General features: G+C 30.3%; 1 protein-coding gene across 4 annotated transcripts; it reads left to right on the forward strand.

The window, feature by feature from the left end:
• Nucleotides 1-4,410: 4,410 nt before the first annotated feature.
• Nucleotides 4,411-16,256, forward strand: LOC145189404 (serine/threonine-protein kinase PLK4-like). 4 transcript variants are annotated; one of them, XR_016449445.1, is made up of 17 exons: nt 4,416-4,690; nt 6,502-6,597; nt 6,843-6,957; nt 7,414-7,526; nt 10,521-10,609; nt 10,784-10,880; nt 11,030-11,088; nt 11,288-11,336; nt 11,478-11,505; nt 11,645-11,688; nt 11,892-12,025; nt 12,277-12,973; nt 13,059-13,137; nt 13,264-13,522; nt 13,612-13,871; nt 15,951-16,051; nt 16,132-16,256. XR_016449445.1 is itself a non-coding variant. In XM_090077215.1 (17 exons), the coding sequence occupies exons 1-17, from the start codon at nt 4,553-4,555 to the stop codon at nt 16,217-16,219; spliced, it is 2,442 nt and encodes an 813-aa protein (XP_089933341.1). In that variant the 5' UTR covers nt 4,416-4,552; the 3' UTR covers nt 16,220-16,256. The 4 variants fall into 4 exon arrangements, 2 of the variants coding, with proteins under 2 accessions (XP_089933342.1, XP_089933341.1); XR_016449446.1 differs by having other exon boundaries at nt 13,680-13,867; XM_090077215.1 differs by having other exon boundaries at nt 13,612-13,867.
• The last annotated feature ends 1,475 nt before the right edge of the window (nt 16,257-17,731 follow it).

Genomic DNA, 17,731 nt, shown 5'->3' on the forward strand with positions numbered 1-17,731 from the left:
TTGACGACAAACTATACAAAGAAAAACCAGTCATGTACACAGCTGAAAGTGATGATGACGATGTAGCTCAAAAGTTCATAAATATGCTTGAAGCAGACCTTATAAAGATTTTCTACAAGACTGATTTAATAAAAAAGAAAGTCATGACTGATGAGGATGAAAAGAAATTTGAGGATACAACTCTATGTCATATTTGCGAAAAAGATCTTAACGGTGATAAAGTGAAGGATCGCTGTCATTTAACTGGAAAGTACCGTGGTGCTGCGCATAACAAATGCAACTTGGATTATAAACTTCCAAAATTTATTCCCGTTGTCTTTCATAACTTGTCTGGCTACGACGCTCATTTGTTTATTAAAAAATTAGGTGGAGATCTCAATTGTATACCCAACAATGAAGAAAAATACATCAGCTTCTCTAAACAAATCAAAGTGAGAGAATTCACTGATAAAAAGGGTAAACTTCGAGAAGTGTTGAAAGAGATAAGGTTTATTGACAGCTTCAGATTCATGGCTGGTAGTTTAGAAAAACTGTCTAAAAATCTAAACGATGATCAATGCAGAAACGTGGCAAAATATTACAAAGAAAAACAGTTTAACTTATTAAGAAAAAAAGGCATTTACCCCTACGATTGGGTCGACTCCATTGAAAAATTCTCTGAAACACAATTGCCTCCTATTGAAGCCTTTTATTCCAAGTTAAAAGATGAATCAGCAACAGTGAAAGACTATGCACATGCTCAAAACGTTTATAGCGAATTTGGATGTATAAAGTTTAAAGAATATCACGAGCTGTACAACGTGTCCGACGTCTTGATACTTGCAGATGTCTTTGAAAATTTTAGAGACGCATGTCTCAGTCATTACGGTCTTGATCCTGCTTGGTATTACACCTCTCCTGGTTTGGCTTGGGATGCTATGCTAAAGATAACTAAAATTAAATTGGAATTGTTAACCGATATTGATATGCTCAATATGGTAAAAAAAGGTGTACGTGGTGGAATCAGCATGATCTCCAATAGATATGGAGCTGCTAATAACAAATACATGGGTAAAGATTATAAACCTTCAGAACCATCCAAATTTCTTCAGTATTTAGACGCTAATAATCTTTATGGATGGGCTATGTGCAAACCTCTTCCTGTTAGAGGATTCAAATGGATGACTGAAGAAGAACTTTTAAATTGGAAATCCATGCCTTGCATTCTCGAAGTAGACTTGGATTATCCTGAAAGACTACACGATACACATAATGACTATCCTTTGGCTCCTGAAAGATTAACTATTGGAAAAGTGGAAAAGCTGGTACCCAATTTAAACAACAAAGAAAAATATGTCGTTCATCATGAAAACTTAAAACTCTATGAACGAATGGGATTGATCATCACAAAAATTCATCGAGGAATCACCTTTGAAGAAGAACCTTTTATGGAAGGTTACATTGACCTCAATACTAAAGAGAGAGCAAAAGCTACAAACGAATCTGATAAGGAATTTTTCAAGCTTATGAACAACTCCGTCTTTGGAAAAACAATGGAGAATATTCTAAAACGCGTCGATGTTAAACTCATTACCACTAGAAAAGAAGCTCTAAAATTATCCAAAAGTCCTCGATATAAAAGACACACCATTTTTGATGAAAACCTAATCGCGGTTCACATGGAAAAAGCAAATGTCTTTTACGACAAACCTGTTTTCTTGGGAATGTGCATCCTCGACATCAGCAAAACTCTCATGTATGAACATCACTACGACTACATGAAACCTAAATACGGGGATAAGCTGAAATTACTCATGACTGATACTGACTCGCTCTTTTACGAAATTGAAACGGAAGATTTTTATCAAGACATTGCCGACGATGTAGAAAGCAAGTTTGACACGAGCGACTTTCCTAAAGACCATCCTACCATTCAAAACTTTGCATTTGACGTTGGGTTTAAAAATAAAAAGGTTATCGGTAAGTTCAAGGACGAGACTGCTGGCAAGCAAATCACGCAGTTTGTTGGACTGAGACCGAAACTCTACTCCTATGAGGTCTTTAATGAAATAAAAGAGAACAAAAAATGCAAAGGAATTCAGAAATGCGTTGTTGATAAGAAAATCACTCATCAAGACTATTACGACTGCTTAATGAACAAGAAAGAAAAGCTAGCAACCATGAACGTTATCCGATCCCATGATCACGACATATACACCGAAGAAATCAACAAAGTCGCACTCAGCGCTAACGACGACAAAAGATTCATCTTACAAGACGGAATTCACACACTTGCCATCGGACACTACAAACTAAAACCCTGTTTTAAATTTATGGATTATGATCAAGTCTTTGAGCTGGATTAGCTTACGACTAAATATATCAATGTCCTGGAATTAGAGACCTTTTTTTTAATAATGACAGCATATTATTAAAAAAACACACAACGACATCTTGATTTCATTAAGTATAGGAAAAGTATCAATGCGTCAGAATCCTTAAGTATAGGAAAAGTATCAATGCGTCAGAACCGGCAAAGTATAGTAGTACCATAGATCCTTTTTTTGTGGAGTGGAATAACTTGGGCAGGAAATATTCTTTTACAAAACGAATTATACAAGATGATATTTAGTGGTTTGCGTTGAATTTCTGACACCAGTTTAAGATGTTTTGTTGGAAGGCTGTTCGGTCCAATACTCTTACCTTCTATAACAGTGGAATTTACATAGCGGAGGTATTCCTCCTTCGTTATTGGTTACATATAAAAAGACTTGTTATTAGGATTGGTCAGAATTTAAATCTAGAAATTTGAATTCATTTAATAACTGAATTTCATTTATTTTGAATTATTAGTAGTGAAGAACTTGTTAAAATTATTGGAGATTGAGTAAGTATGAAATTATTAAAATGATTGCTGTTGATTATTTGCCTTTAGATTTATCAACTCTTTTATATCTTTCCGAGTGTTTTATACATTATTGATATTGTGGTTAAAAATATTTTTGTTATATTTCTTTTTACTAAATTTCAGAAGATTTTTTATACTATTACGATATTCCTTAAACAACTTAAACTATTCTTTACAACTTGTAAAAAAAGAGTTTTATAGGTTTTTCAGCAGCATCGAGGGTATATACTTTGTATTTTATTTATTCGCTCGTAATCAAGTGCAAACTCTAACATAATATAAAACGCTCTGCATTGTTGAAAACCATTTGATTACTATTTAAATGAGTTATTGTTAACTCACCCTAATAGATAAAGTGATCTTAAAGATGATATATATATATATATATATATATATATATATATATATAACAATATTAGAATCCATTGGACTTAAAGTAAGGGCTATAGTGTCCGATGAAACAAGCCCAAATAGAAAATTCTATAATATTCGTAAACGGGGAGACTGCAGCAATATAGTAGATGGAGTAGTTTACTAAACACGGAACCATTGTGCTCCAGGTACTTACAAAACTAGTTGATATTTTGTATTATTTATTATATCATAAATTATACATGCATTAAAGTAATCAAGTAAATGATCTTAATTTCTTTTCATCATCCGCGTTATTTCTTAAAGTACTAAGAATTTCTATCTTTATAAAATTAAGCATAAAACTTAGTTCTATTGCTGTTATCTTTAATAAGTAAAAGGATGTTGGTGTGATTGGTAGGGTGAGACCAAAAATTTTCGACGAATCCGACAGACTTTAAGAGAATTAAATTTATATTGTTTAAAACAATAGATTTTTAACTATGCACAGCTAGAATTGTTTGCCAAAAAACAATAACATTGCACCTCTATCTCTTATACTTTCATGATTAAAGACATTTTAAGCTGGTTATTCCGAAAGACGTCTTGTTAAGATGTCTAAAGGACGTCTTAAACTATTTGTCGGAAGACGTCTTAATGACGTGTGGAAAAGCCGTCTTAAAATCATCTTTAACTAGTTGCAGATGTCTAGACGAGTTAAAGATAAATTACATACATCTTAAAGTCGTCTTATGTTGGGTGGGTTTTATTGATGGTAACAGTTAAGTTAAGGTATTTTTAGACTGACGACTTTAGTCTATTTTTTTACAAACTATTAAATTTTTTTATACGATAAAATCAACCTACAATAATGTTTTTGGGTTTAAATCTACATTCATTTTTTGATATACCTACTCCATTAAATTTTTATTACAACCGAAAACTTCGAACTAATCAACTATTAAGTAATTATCTTGTCGGTTTCGGATAGATCTAAAGAAAAGCATGCAATAAATCAAGTAGGTCATAATTTGTGTAAATCTAAGTTTAATATAAGAAAAGTTGTCAGTTAAAACCTAAATTATAAAGTCTATGTGATTTTAGAAACCACAAAAGTAGGTCTAGAAACTGGTGATCGAAAGTTTTAAATCCGCGAAGTTGCCGTTTTTAACAATTTTAAAAAGCGCGGAAATTTTGTAAAGATGGTAGCAATAAAGCGGAGTAAATACAAATTCATAAAGAAATCACCTAAAAAGTAGCTTGCTAGCCTCAGATACCAGGTTAAAATTTATATTAAAAGTCATTTAAAGGAAGATGACTCCTATCTCTAGTAGAGATGAAGAAGATTCTATAGATAACTATGAAGTTTTTGAGCTTCTTGGCCGTGGCTCATTTGCAGTTGTTTATCGTGGTTTGCACAAGCCCTCCTCTAAAGAAGTTGCAATAAAAATGGTATGCAGTTTACTTTTTCCAAGATTCTTTACAGACTGAGTAGACAATTTTAAAGTTCCATTTTTTTTATTTGTAATGTAAAAAAACAGTTTTTTTTAAAAAAAGTAACGATGTTTAGATTCTTACTTAAATCTTTATTAAAAGTAATTTAGTTTTAGCTTAAATAATGTAATATATTTTTAAAGTTAATATGATATAAAAAATAGTATGTTATTTTTATTTCAAGATAAATTTTGATTTTACATTGCAAACATATTAGTATATATTTATCTTTTACACACACAAATCACTCATCAAAAATTTGGCAAAACATTCTTCAACTCTTTGTAAATTCTATTCTTTTGACCAGTCAGCAAGTGGTGCCTAGTGGTAAATTATGGCTGGGTAGACAAAACTGTCAAGGCATTGTGTCATTTCTGTAATTTACAAATATGAGAAAGTATGGACATATTATTTTTTTGATGTATATTTTTACGTAAATATTAAAGTGGAATATCTTTATTATCAAATATATTGAAAGCAGTAATGTTTGTAATTTACCTCACTAATATATATTTTTTCTAGAATAGTATTAACTAAAGTAAATATTCTAGAAAAAATCTAATGCTACTACCTTTCTTCATGACAGATTCATACAAATTAGTAAAGGCCTTCTTAAAGAATCTAAGTTTGCATGTCTCTGTAATTTTAATACCAATTGCAAGGATAGTTTGATAACAATTTTAGGTCTGTTGAAGTAGTAATAGGCACATTTAGATAATCCATAAGGTTTTCAGATTTTTTTAGTTTTCTTGTATCTGTGGTACAATAGCTAAAGTAAAAATCTACTTTACTTCAGAATCTTGAAAAGCACACATTAAAACATAATTGACATAATTGCACCTTTTTTATCTATTTTTTTTGAGGTCAGATTTGATACTTGAAAAGAACCTAAAGCAGATCTTGTGTAATGGTTGACACAAATAAACATAAGCTCAACCATTAAAATTTGTAATATTTATTTTAAAATTATATAGTTACATTAAAAATATTTTTTTAGTGTTTCACTTCTCTGTATTATAATTATTGTTTTTTAATTGAATTGAATTTCCATTTTTAAATAAAAAATCAATATGATTTTTTTCATAACAATAATTAGTTGACACAAGTTGACATTTTTTTATAGCTATTAGGAAATTAAGTAGGAAAATCAAGAGTATGTCATTTTTTGCTGCATCAATATTTTACAAATCATAACACATCTAAAAACTTAATGAAATTAATATTTAATATTTATCAATTTTTATAGGTCAATTCATATTTTGGGATTATTTTTTTATTAAAAAAAATTAACTGTGTATTTGATTCAAAAATACTTTAGTTACTGATGCCAATAAGTCTGATGTTTGATAGCTCACTCATGAGTTTTATTTTAGAAAAATTGTCTCTCTACACAGGCCAACTTATTGGGAGTATGTTAAATATTGGTAGGTAATATAAATGTAGGTAAAATAAACCTAGGATATAAATACTCAATAGTTCCACTATTGATCACTATTTCTTCACAAAACAATTTTGGTGTGTAAAAAGTTTTCTTTTTGCAAAGCTATGAGTTCATCTTTACCCAATGATTAAATTGCAGCAATTTTATTGCCAACTAAATGAAATGCTCCAATTTAAAATATATAAAGTTTTTTTTTAAGAATAAAAATTTTAAAAACTTTATTAGGCTTAAAATAAAAAAGGCCTTGTTTTTTAGAAATTACCATTAATGTGAATGTTTTTATTAATATTTTATTGATTAGTCATTCTACATCTTGGATACAATTTAGATAGACAAAAGAAAGTTGCAGAACAGTAGCATGATGAAAAGAGTTTGTAATGAAGTAGAAATACACTGTCAGCTAAAACACCCATCGATACTTGAAGTAAGTAGTTAATTTTAATAGAGGTTTAATTGGTAGTTAGGGATATGCATAAGATTTAGAAAACTGCCGCGTTCAAATTTCATTTAAATTTTTAACAGCAAGAGTTATCTAATATTTTCATCATTTTCTCTAAAGTATTGCTCATAAAAATGAGTTTATTGTAACACTTTATCTGGCAATAACTATATTGCTAGAACTTTATCTGGCAATAACATTATTGGTAGAACTAGTTTTGATGTTTTCAGATGTATTGTTCATTTGAAGATAGTAATTATGTTTATCTAATTCTGGAATTATGCCATAATGGAGAATTGCAGCAGTTCTTAAAAAGAAAACTGAGTCCCATGAATGAAGAACAAGGTTAACAAACTCTTTGTTAAAATTTTTTTCTTCTTTTTGTATTTTCTTTCATGATGATCATCATTATCATCATGATAATGATGATCATTATCATCATGATAATGATGATCATTATCATGATGATAATGATCATCATTATCATCATGATAATGATTACAATTATCAGGATCAGGATGATCATGATGATCATGATGATCATGATGATCAGAAGTTTCCATTATCAAAACTTTTAATTAAAATATAAAATTTTCATTTTACTCTTCAAATTAAGAGTAAAATGAAATTTAAGTTAATGATTCTGAAATGCACTATAAATTTGTAAGATAACTGTGGTGATGGTAAAAATGATGATCTTGATGACTAAAATGACAATAATCATGACAACAATGATAATGGCAATAATGATAAAAATGATACCAAAAATGATGGTTTTATTTTTTTTATTTTTAACTTAAGCTCGTAAAACAATTAGAGAGGTTATTATTGGGCTACTTTACCTTCATTCTCATGGAATTTTACACAGAGATCTTTCGCTTGGAAACATTCTCCTTACAAAAAATATGGATATTGTAAGTGAGATTAAAAATTGCCAATACTTTGTATGAATACGAAATAAATATTGAGTGTGTGTCATTTTACAAACAAGTATATATTTTCTCTGTTTTGAAATGTTTACTGCTATTTTATTACAGATAAACTCATCCTTTTTAGTTATTTACATTGATTGTTTTCTGACATAGTAATCATTAAACATGACATGTAAATTTTAAATTCATTACCCATCATTTAAAAAGTAAGAGCTCAAAATTATGAGTTAATATTTAAAATGGTGCACAAATGAATGAAAACTTAATGATTAAAGTCTTCAAAAAAGCTTCATATTTTTGACTAAATTTGAAATACTAGTTATTATAAGCCTTTATGCTCTATTTGATTGAACTTTTAAATTTTAATCCACATTACACGATTTTTTTTGTATAAGCAACTCGTTTATAAGCAACTGAACTCAATGTGAAAAAATATTAAGCAACTTCAGTTCTGAACAAATGTTAACATAAGCAACTCATAAATTGTACATAAAAATCAAAGCACTCAAAAAGTTCCTTTATTTACTGTCAAATACTATTTTTATGTTGGATATAAAACATAGCTTTATGTAGTTTAAAAAATTGCTGTACACATTTTTTTGAGAAATGAAAACATTCGATTTTGCGTTCGAATCAATTTTTTTCTCTGCAATGTAATGACTTCTTTTAGATAAACGATTTCAAAAGAAAGTAATCACAGTAGTGTTGTTGTTGTGTATGTTGTTGACAACGCTGTTAAGATCATGAGTAAGAGAAAGCAGACAAATTTGTTCAACTTTGGTTTTACCAAAAAGATTTGTCATTGTAGTGAGTTGGTAAATGTAGTGCCGAAGGAAAAAGAAGATAATTTGTTTGAATGTATTGTTTGCAAAAAATCACTGAAAACATCACAAGCTCTTTCGATGCACGAGTTTTGGTGTAAAAATAAGTTATCACATACGGATATTACTCAAACTGACAAAGACCCGAAATCAATGAGCTTGGATCAAATCATTGATGGAAAGAACAAGTACAATAATATTGAAAAAACTGTGAAATCGGTTTTAGAGAAGCTTGTTACTGATGTTGAAGCTAACAAATTACCAAAAATTGCTGACAAACGGAAGAGCTATACGTTAAAAGAAAAGGTTGATGCGCTAAATGACTTAAACGATGGTATGTTAAGTAGGAATGTAGCAAAAAAGTGTAACGCTCATAGGAGTATGATTACACAATGGAAATTTAAGGAAAAAGAAATCTACATTAAGTACAATGAAAACAAGAAAAACGCGTTATTCAGGAAATGCCGAAGAGGCGACAAACACAAAGCTTTGTTTAACAAACTTTATGATAAATTCTCCGAAGCAAGAAAAAAGGGGCTAAAAGTTAACTTTGAGTGGTTATATGTCCGAGCGAATCAAATTCATCTACAACAAAGCCCGAATGCTGACAAATTGCCAAAATCAATAGTCACTCATTTCTTAAGGAAAAATAAGATCCGCATGCTGTGTGTTCAACGTAAGTGCCAAGCTGACGTAAAGAAGCAAACCTTGATTCTGATGAAATGGCATTCAAATTTGAGAGAAAAGTTGATTAAGTCTGGAAGTGGCAAACCCACATACGATAAAAAATGGGGGCGTTTCCCACCGAAAAAGAGAATCAATGTAGATCAAATTCCACTCCCATTTGTAGTCGAGAGCAAACGAACATATGAAATTCCAATGAGTAAGGGAAAGGAACGAAGGGACCATAAAGTATTGGTAGCTCAACCTAGGAGTGGGCTTGATAAGCGACAAGCTACCCTTCAAATATGTTTCAGTCCTGAAGGAATGGTGAAGCCGATGTTGATTTTCAGAGGTAAGGGGAAAAGGATTAGTCAAAATGAAGTTTTAGCCTATGACACTGATGTAGATGTGTACTGGCAACCAAATGCATGGGCAGGTACAGCGTTTTCCGTGAAATGGGTGAAGAACACTCTCTGCAATGCTGTCGCTAACCTGGATGAGTATGTTTTGTTCTGCAATAACCTGACAGCCCAAGTCGCTGATGAGTTTTTGAATGAAATGCGACAACATAAAGGTATTGTCTGGTTTGGTGTTCCCAACAGGACACATTTTTGTCAACCTGTTGGTGCCGGACCAGGAAAAGCATTCAAATCACATATTAAAGCAGAACAAAACACCTGGCTCGAAAATAATGAAAACATCAATCTCTGGCTTGGCAATGATTATTGGAAATTGTCGGCAAAAGATCGCCACATTTTGATAACTCGTTGGGTCGGTGAAGCTTACCGTAAAACATCCAAAGACGAGAAATTTCTTTGTATGCTTTATAAGAGCTTTGTGAAAACAGGATGTCTTATCATGGCTGATGGTAGCGAGGACGATAAGATAAATCCTGAAGGCATGCCTGCTTATGTTGTTCCACCCCCTGTTGACATTGACAACTCGGTGGAAATCACAGAGACTCCTATTCCAGACAAAGTAAAGGATAACCCTATTGATGTTTTGCCTGATGAATCAGACGGAGAAGACGAGGAACTAGATGGACAAGTAGAAAAATCAGACGGACAAGAAGACGAAGAAAGTTGAGATGAAGAAAATAAAGATCCAGCAGAAGAGAGAAACATTTTTGATCTTTTTTTTTTTTATTAGAATTTAAGTGGTTTTAGTTGTAAAGAGCACTCTTCTGTTAAAGACTTGATATTAAACCGTATTTTGTCTCTTATTCGTAAAAACACTCAAATTTAGGCTAAGAAACTTAAGCAACCATTAAGCAACTCTAGATATAGAAATTGGCTGAAAAATAAGCAACTCGAGTTCTGACCAAAATTCTAAGTTGCTTATACAAAAAAAATCATGTAGTGAAGTTGTATTGTCAAATTTTGTTTTTATTATATTCTTGAACAACTTTTCTCCATGTTATTGTGTGTCACTTAGTGCCTTTAAGTCATTTAGTCATTTAAACTCCTTGGGTATAAACATTTTCTTTTACTAGAAAATTGCTGATTTTGGACTTGCTACAAAACTTAACATGCCTACAGATAAGCATTACACAATGTGTGGAACCCCGAATTATATATCACCGTAAGTTTCTCTTAGATAATGAATTTAATGAAATTTTTTTAATATTTCTGAAATTAATGAAATGATAAAAATGATTTGATGTTTAAGTAAACTACTTTTAAAAAAATTTTAAGTATGAAAAGTTTGCTCAAAGATTTTTCTCATTTTCTCTTGTTCAAATTTTTAAATGCTTAGAGAAATTGCAACTAGAAGTCCCCATGGTCTGGAATCAGATGTTTGGAGTTTAGGTTGTATGCTTTACACTCTTCTTGTTGGCAAACCTCCTTTTGATGTAAGTTGCTAGTTGATTTTCAATAAAAGTTTTAGAATATTCATTTTAAGTATGCCAGAGTCTCATTTCAGAAATATTGAAATAAAACTTAATGTTTTCATTTCAATTGATAAAAATTATTATTTTTTATGTAATATATTTATTTACAGACAGAAGGTGTGAAAACAACTTTAAACAGAGTGGTGATGGCTGACTACAATGTACCAAAGTACATTTAATTTTTTTTTAATATGATTATATATTAGTTGCCTGATTGTTTTTCCATCTATTATATTTTGACTTGTCCTTTTAGGTGTTATGTTTTTGGAAACAATTTTTATTTTTTAATATATTTTTTAATAAGGTTTAGTGAAATTAATATATTTTTGTCTGGTTTTCTCATAAATTCATTGGTTTTGTTTCACTAGGTATCTGTCGTTTGAAGCAAAAGACCTGATTGATAAACTTCTTAAAAAAGTTAGCTTTTCTAGTTCTTTCCTTTGAAAAAATTGACTTTATATATCTTAATGTCATAAATTTACTGTCTATTGGTAATCTTTTGAATACATAATGAGTAACAATTAACTTTTCAAATCTTTTTATTCTTCTTTGATGTAGAACCCAAATGACAGAATTACCCTCTCAGGTAATACTTTCAAAGTTTAGAATATCGTTATAAAAAATTACAATCCTTTTTATTGTCATGATTTGATTAATGCATTGTAAAGTGGTCATCTTATTTAATTATTCAATTTTTATTTTAATGGCTGTTAATTTTTATTTAGGTATTTTGGACCACCCTTTCTTGTTAGAAAAAAAAACTTTTATGGTAATTTTATTATGCATTAAAATGTAAAATTTAAATGTTTATTTGTGTGTTGGTTTTTTTCATTTTGTATTGTTACTTACAAGTTTGCTGGTTATTGTCTATGAAGCAAGAATATTTTCCCCATTTTTTCCTAAAAAATGTATGAATGCATGTTACTTCTGTTTAATTTATTTAAAAGTTTTAAATAGTTTTTTTCTTTTAAGAATGCATATCAAAATGGTTTAATTTCAATTGATAGTGGCCATGGAACATCATCTACAGATATAAGTAAAGCCAGTTCAGATAATAGATATTTAATCACTCATCCTCCTTCTCCACCTGTTAAGTTAGGACACAGGTATGAATACACGTAGGACAGTTTTTTCTAAAAATGAAAAAGAGGCATAAATGTTTTAAATTATTTTTTAACACATCAGATTATTTGTAGAAAATTTTAAAACCAATTCCTTAAGGCTTTTTAAAGTGGATTAACTAATCTTAATATCCCATTCCATTTCTATGAAGAATTTATAATAAAAAATTTTTCAATAAATATTTTCATTAGCTTTGTACCCAAACAGTCCAAATAATTTAACATGTTGTAAATAGGGAAATGTTTGAGGATAAATCAATCTGTTGTACAAGAAATATTTCTACACAAGCTTTTTCAACATTTTCAACTGCAACTACTTGTCAATATGACAATGTTAGACACTGCTTATCAAGATCTTCTTGCAATTGTTCAACTAGTTGTTCACATTCTCATTGTTGGCATGAAAGTAGCAATGTTTCCTGTAAGAGCATTTGTGAACACGATTCTCATAAACGACCACTTCATGATTGTAGTAATATTATAGAAGAAAGAACTAAAGAAACAAAGGTCTTTAGAAATCATTTTAATGATAAAGAAAACCAAAGCATTAGAAACACTGATGAAAAAAATGTGCCATTACAGACGTTAGATAAGATTATGGAGCCCCTTTCTGCTGCTCGGTTGCGTCCTATTCGTCAAAAAACTCGCAATGCTGTGGTTAGCATTCTTGAAGATGAAACTGTGTGTCTGGAATTTCTACAAAACAGAGGAGGTATTGATTATGTTGTTGAAGTATTTCAAATCTCTTCAGATGGAATTAAGGTGACAATATTTAACCCAAATGGAAAGATTGGTGTTCCATTAGAAGAATCTCCTATTGCTGTTCCCCAGTCAGCTGTTTGCCATGCATTTGGAGGTTTGCCAACAAAGTTGTGGTTAAAGTATAAGTACGCTGATAAATTTGTGCGTTTAGTCAAGATGAAAACTCCGAAGGTAATTTGCTCTAAACTTTTTACATGTTTCCAATCTATTTGTGTGTTTTTGATGTTCATTAAACAGATTTTTTTTTTAATTTTAGATTACATTTTATTCCAATCTAGCAAAATGCTCTTTAATGGAGAATATCCCTCCGGATTTTGAAGCTTCTTTTTATAATGGTAAAAGTTGTTAAATAATTAATTGTATTTAAATGAACTTTACACTTTTTTAATGATATAGTAATTAACCTAACAATAATATGATAGTTTTGTTTTTGTTTTTGTAAAAAGAAAGTCCTTGTTTAGGTTGTAAAGTCAGTCTTTCGTTTGATGCAATAAAAATCATTGACATAAATGGAAGATGCAGTAAATATAATCATTCAGATGAATCTTTTTCAAGCTCAGAAAAAGAACTTCTAACTCATGCTCAAGCTTGCAAACAACACTGCCAAATCCTTGAAGCTGCTTTGTGCAAACTTGACTGCAGCTCTTCATACTTCCCTGTAGTCATAGGTAAAAGACCGTTTACTACCAAGAGAGTTACTTCAAAAAAATCAGAAGTTAGGTAATTATGATATTGTTTTAAATTTAAGTTACATTTATATTTTTGATAGTCTACAAAATATACCATCAGTGTGTTAATTCATGCTTTAGGCAATATAATGCTTTATCATCAATTGCTCCATCTTCACCTCAATCAAATGCTCCTGTATCTGTTTCAGTGATGTCATTTGATGGAACACTCTTGTCTGATATTCCCAAAAAGTTACCTCAGACAAAGTCTGGTATATTACCAAATCGACCTAAAGGGCCTGTTCGAGCTAGTTCAACTTCTTCTTTGGATCGAATAGCTGAACCATCAGAAGTAGTTAAAAAAACCTTTTTACCATCTACTGGTTGGGCTTCTCAAGTAGGTAGTCACTTATAACTAAAACAAAAAAATATTATAATGTTTTAATCTGCAACCTTAAGAACCATCAAGTTGTCTTAATCTATCCTTATGTTAATTTTTTTAAGAGTATAAAATGTGACTTCTTCACTAAATAATAGTCAACTCTTTGACTGATTTTTATACAATGTATAAGCAGATTAAGAAAAAAAAATTTTTTTTTGTATTGTTGCACTTGAGCTAGCAAATTACTTGAAAAGTTTATTTTGAAGAATTTTGATATTTTTTAGCATTTTTTTAGTAAACCTTTAGTAATTACTTGATTATAAATAAAAAAAATGTTTTTTAAGTTAGTTTTTTTTATTTATAATCAAAATAATTTTAAAAAATATTCATTTGATCCAAAGAATGAAAAACTGTTTTTATAATATTGGTTGTTGTCTAATAAAAATTTAGTTGAATATATCAATTACATTTCCATCTTCAACAGCTTTAACAGTCACCCCTTTAAACTCATGCTCATCGTATTGTGAGGGTGGCATTTTTGAATAAATTAAGTTATTTAATGTTTGTTGGTTAGTTGTTTGTAGTGTAATGATGTAAGGGTTTAGGGAGGTTTGTGCTCTAGGTTTGACAGTGTGGTTTGTGGATAGTTTTGTTTGGAATGGGCAAGGTTTAATCGTTAAAGGGTTAAGGTTGTGTTTACCGTCCTCAATATATTCTATTAAACAATATAACTCAATAAACGTTCTATTAGTATGTAATGGTTAGCACTCTTTTATTCATTACGTTTATAAAATACAAATAATATTCTCTTACGCTACTTGTAGTGTTTGATACTGTTTTGATCAATTACTCCTCTTTTGTTCTTCTTTTTCTATACGAATATCTCTTCTTTATTTGAAACTTCTGGTTATCCCTCTTTAATTGATATTTCTTCTGATTTCTATTTAATTCTTTAATTCTTCTGATTATCAAAAGTTTCTTTTTTTTTTTTTTATTTATAAAACTCCTTGTTCATCAAAGTATTTTTCAATCACAAAAATTCTCTCTTTAAAATTGTTCTCCTAACCGTCAGTCTCTTTTTTTTTCGAGCTTTTATAGTTTTTCTTATTTTCCGGTTGCGATGCCATTTATTTAAATGGCAGGTTGATAAGTCTTCGTGTTTACGTCTTTTCCCAGTTGTTTTTTTAACTTTTCTTCTTTCCGTTTTATCGTTTACGAGTCTTCGCGTTTACGTCTTTACCCAGTTGTTTTTTTACTTTTCTTCTTTTCGCTTTATCGTTTATTTATATGGCAGGTTGAATAAGTTTCCGTGTGTAGGTCTATTCTCAGTTGATGTTTTTAACTTAATTCTTTTAGCTTTATCATTTATTTATATGAAGAGTTGACGAGTCATCTTGTTTATGTCTTTTCCGATGGTTGTTTTTAATTTAGTTCTTCCTCACAGTATTCTTTGTTATCTGTCATATTAACAACATTTGAAATTGACTGACTTAATTTCCAAGTGTAACAGGGGCACTGGGTAGTCTGGCAAGCCCTAAGATTGAATTAAATGATCCTCACTGGCATCAGCAGTGATCAAGCAGTCAGTTTTCCTAGAATAATCTCGTAATAATGTCGTAATTCACGATCCATGCCGTTTTTGTGAGATGACTCTTTTTATACTGAAACCATCATACAAAAATAAGAAAACCTTTAAAAAAAATCATTTCTTTAGAAACTTTTCAGACTCAAATAAGGATAATTAAGAAACTTTAGGGGCTAATTATAAAAAAAATTTCAGAAACCGCAGGTTTAACCGAACGCTTTATTTTCTTATAAAAAGAGCTTATGTAGTGAGCTAAAATGGTGGAGCAAACTTGACATTTTGTATTATTATTATTATTTTCAAAATTAGGCTTAATATGTTTCCATACTCCAGACTTTATTTTTTCGGGTTATCCTTCCTTTTGTTTACTTTCGTAACAATTACTGTAAATTTTGTTGGGCGTTTTTGTTTATTTTTTACTCTACATTTTCAAGGTTACTCATTGTGGAACTTTTTTTAATTTGAAATTCTTAACTTTAAAATGTTCTTTTGAGTTTTTCTTTTGACTTTTAGTTACTTAATGGAGAAATTGAAGTTCAGTTCAACGATGGAACTCAAGTAATCTTTAACGGATTAACAGTACGTTACGTTAACCATCAAGGCGAGACCTTTAAGTGAGCAGTTTTTTTATTTATTTTGCTTTTGTATGTTTATTTTTAAGATGTTTCTCTGAATGCATACAATTGTTTTTTAGTTATTCAAAATCAGATTCTTTGCCAGAAAACGTGAAGCTAAAAGTATCTCACTTGCCTGAGTTCATTCAAGAACTTGCAAAAAAGTAGACTTCGTCATTTTCATTCATAACCCATTGATGTGACTTATAATGTATATTTTATTGCTATCAATATTGTATATAATTAAATTTTTAAATACGCACGGCTTTGTGAGTTTAAAGATTTTAAATAAGATTTAAATGCTATCAAATAATTTTCGTAACAGAATTGCATGTAAGCATTCTCCTATTTTCAAATAATTTTCGGAACAGAATTGTACGTAAGCATTCTCCTATTTTCAAATAATTTTCGTAACAGAATTGCATGTAAGCATTCTCCTATTTTCAAATAATTTTCGGAACAGAATTGCACGTAAGCATTCTCCTATTTTCTATTGAATTTTGCTTTACATAACCTAAAGTGTATCATATCTTAGTTTTATGAAAACAATATAATTGTTTGTATTTATTATAAATGTTAAAATATTTAAATAAATACGGAAGTATTCTTGATTCTGGAACTTGGAGTTTGTGCCAAACTTAATGGAACAAGATGGAATATGCAACCTGATGTTGTGTTATGGAGTAGTTTTATAATTGAATGTATTTATATAAGCCAAATTATGATAACCCATAGTTAGAACGTGACTATATTCTTTTAATACTAAAAGCCAACTAAAAAAATCTGTAAATTTCATCAGTTTTTTTCAGAAGTAAGACGTAGACGAATGAAAACGTTCTGGGTTTCATAAAACCGCATACAGTATATACTTAAGCCGAAACAGTTAACGCAGTGCTGCAATCGTTTAAAAATTTAATATCAACAATCGACTCAAATGTCTTCAAATTATATAAATTAACTCTAATGAAGCCGGTATCCTTATATTTCATACAGCTCTTAAGCGCTGACAATGGTGGCGCACATCCCGTGCCAAAGATTTTCTAGAATAGACATACGGTACCGCGAAACAAATTAGAAGTGTAATTTTGTTTTACGGTGTCTACTTTTTCTGTGCGCACTATCATTTTTTTGTATTTTGATAAAAACAAAATATTTTTTGTTTATGACCCTCAGGCGAATGGATTTGTAGAACGTCAAAACCGAAGAATAAAAAACTCTTTGGTAAAGGTTTTGGAAAGTAAGCCTGAAATGCGGCCCCAAATCATCGTGGGTACTCTTTTTGCTCATTGCGTAAGTCGACATTCTTCTACCAAGTATTTTCCGTTCATGCTCATGTATAATCATAAGCCAGTTTTGTCAATTGATGTGAAGCATTATCTGGACAAAGATGAAAGCAATCAACGAGAACACAGAAAAAGGAGATGGAAATGAAGAACAACCATTCGACTTTTTTGATACCACTTTTTCATTAGCAACGAAAACTCTTAAGAAAACATGTAACATTGTTCAGCTAAAACACTACATTCAAGGAGCAGGCGAGAAATCAAAATCAACATCAAATGATCGAATCTTCTGGAAAACGAAAGTATGTCAGCCGAATCAATCATCTTCGCATGTTACGTCTTCATGGCTCAAGAATGAGCTGTATAGGCTCACAGAGGCAGATAGGGATATCCTTGA

This window comes from Hydra viridissima, unplaced genomic scaffold, assembly GCF_058129835.1.
Source record: "Hydra viridissima isolate aposymbiotic clone 2 unplaced genomic scaffold, HvirCarnegie_v1 scaffold_2, whole genome shotgun sequence".
Classification (NCBI taxonomy): Eukaryota; Metazoa; Cnidaria; class Hydrozoa; order Anthoathecata; family Hydridae; genus Hydra; species Hydra viridissima.

Bases quoted from the DNA above. Each gene is read 5' to 3' on its own strand.
- LOC145189404 (XM_090077215.1), top strand. From the start codon at position 4,553: ATGACTCCTATCTCTAGTAGAGATGAAGAAGATTCTATAGATAACTAT. The intron at 11,089-11,287 runs GTACATTTAATT...TTGTTTCACTAG, and splicing joins GCTGACTACAATGTACCAAA to GTATCTGTCGTTTGAAGCAA. The intron at 11,506-11,644 runs GTAATACTTTCA...ATTTTTATTTAG, and splicing joins TGACAGAATTACCCTCTCAG to GTATTTTGGACCACCCTTTC.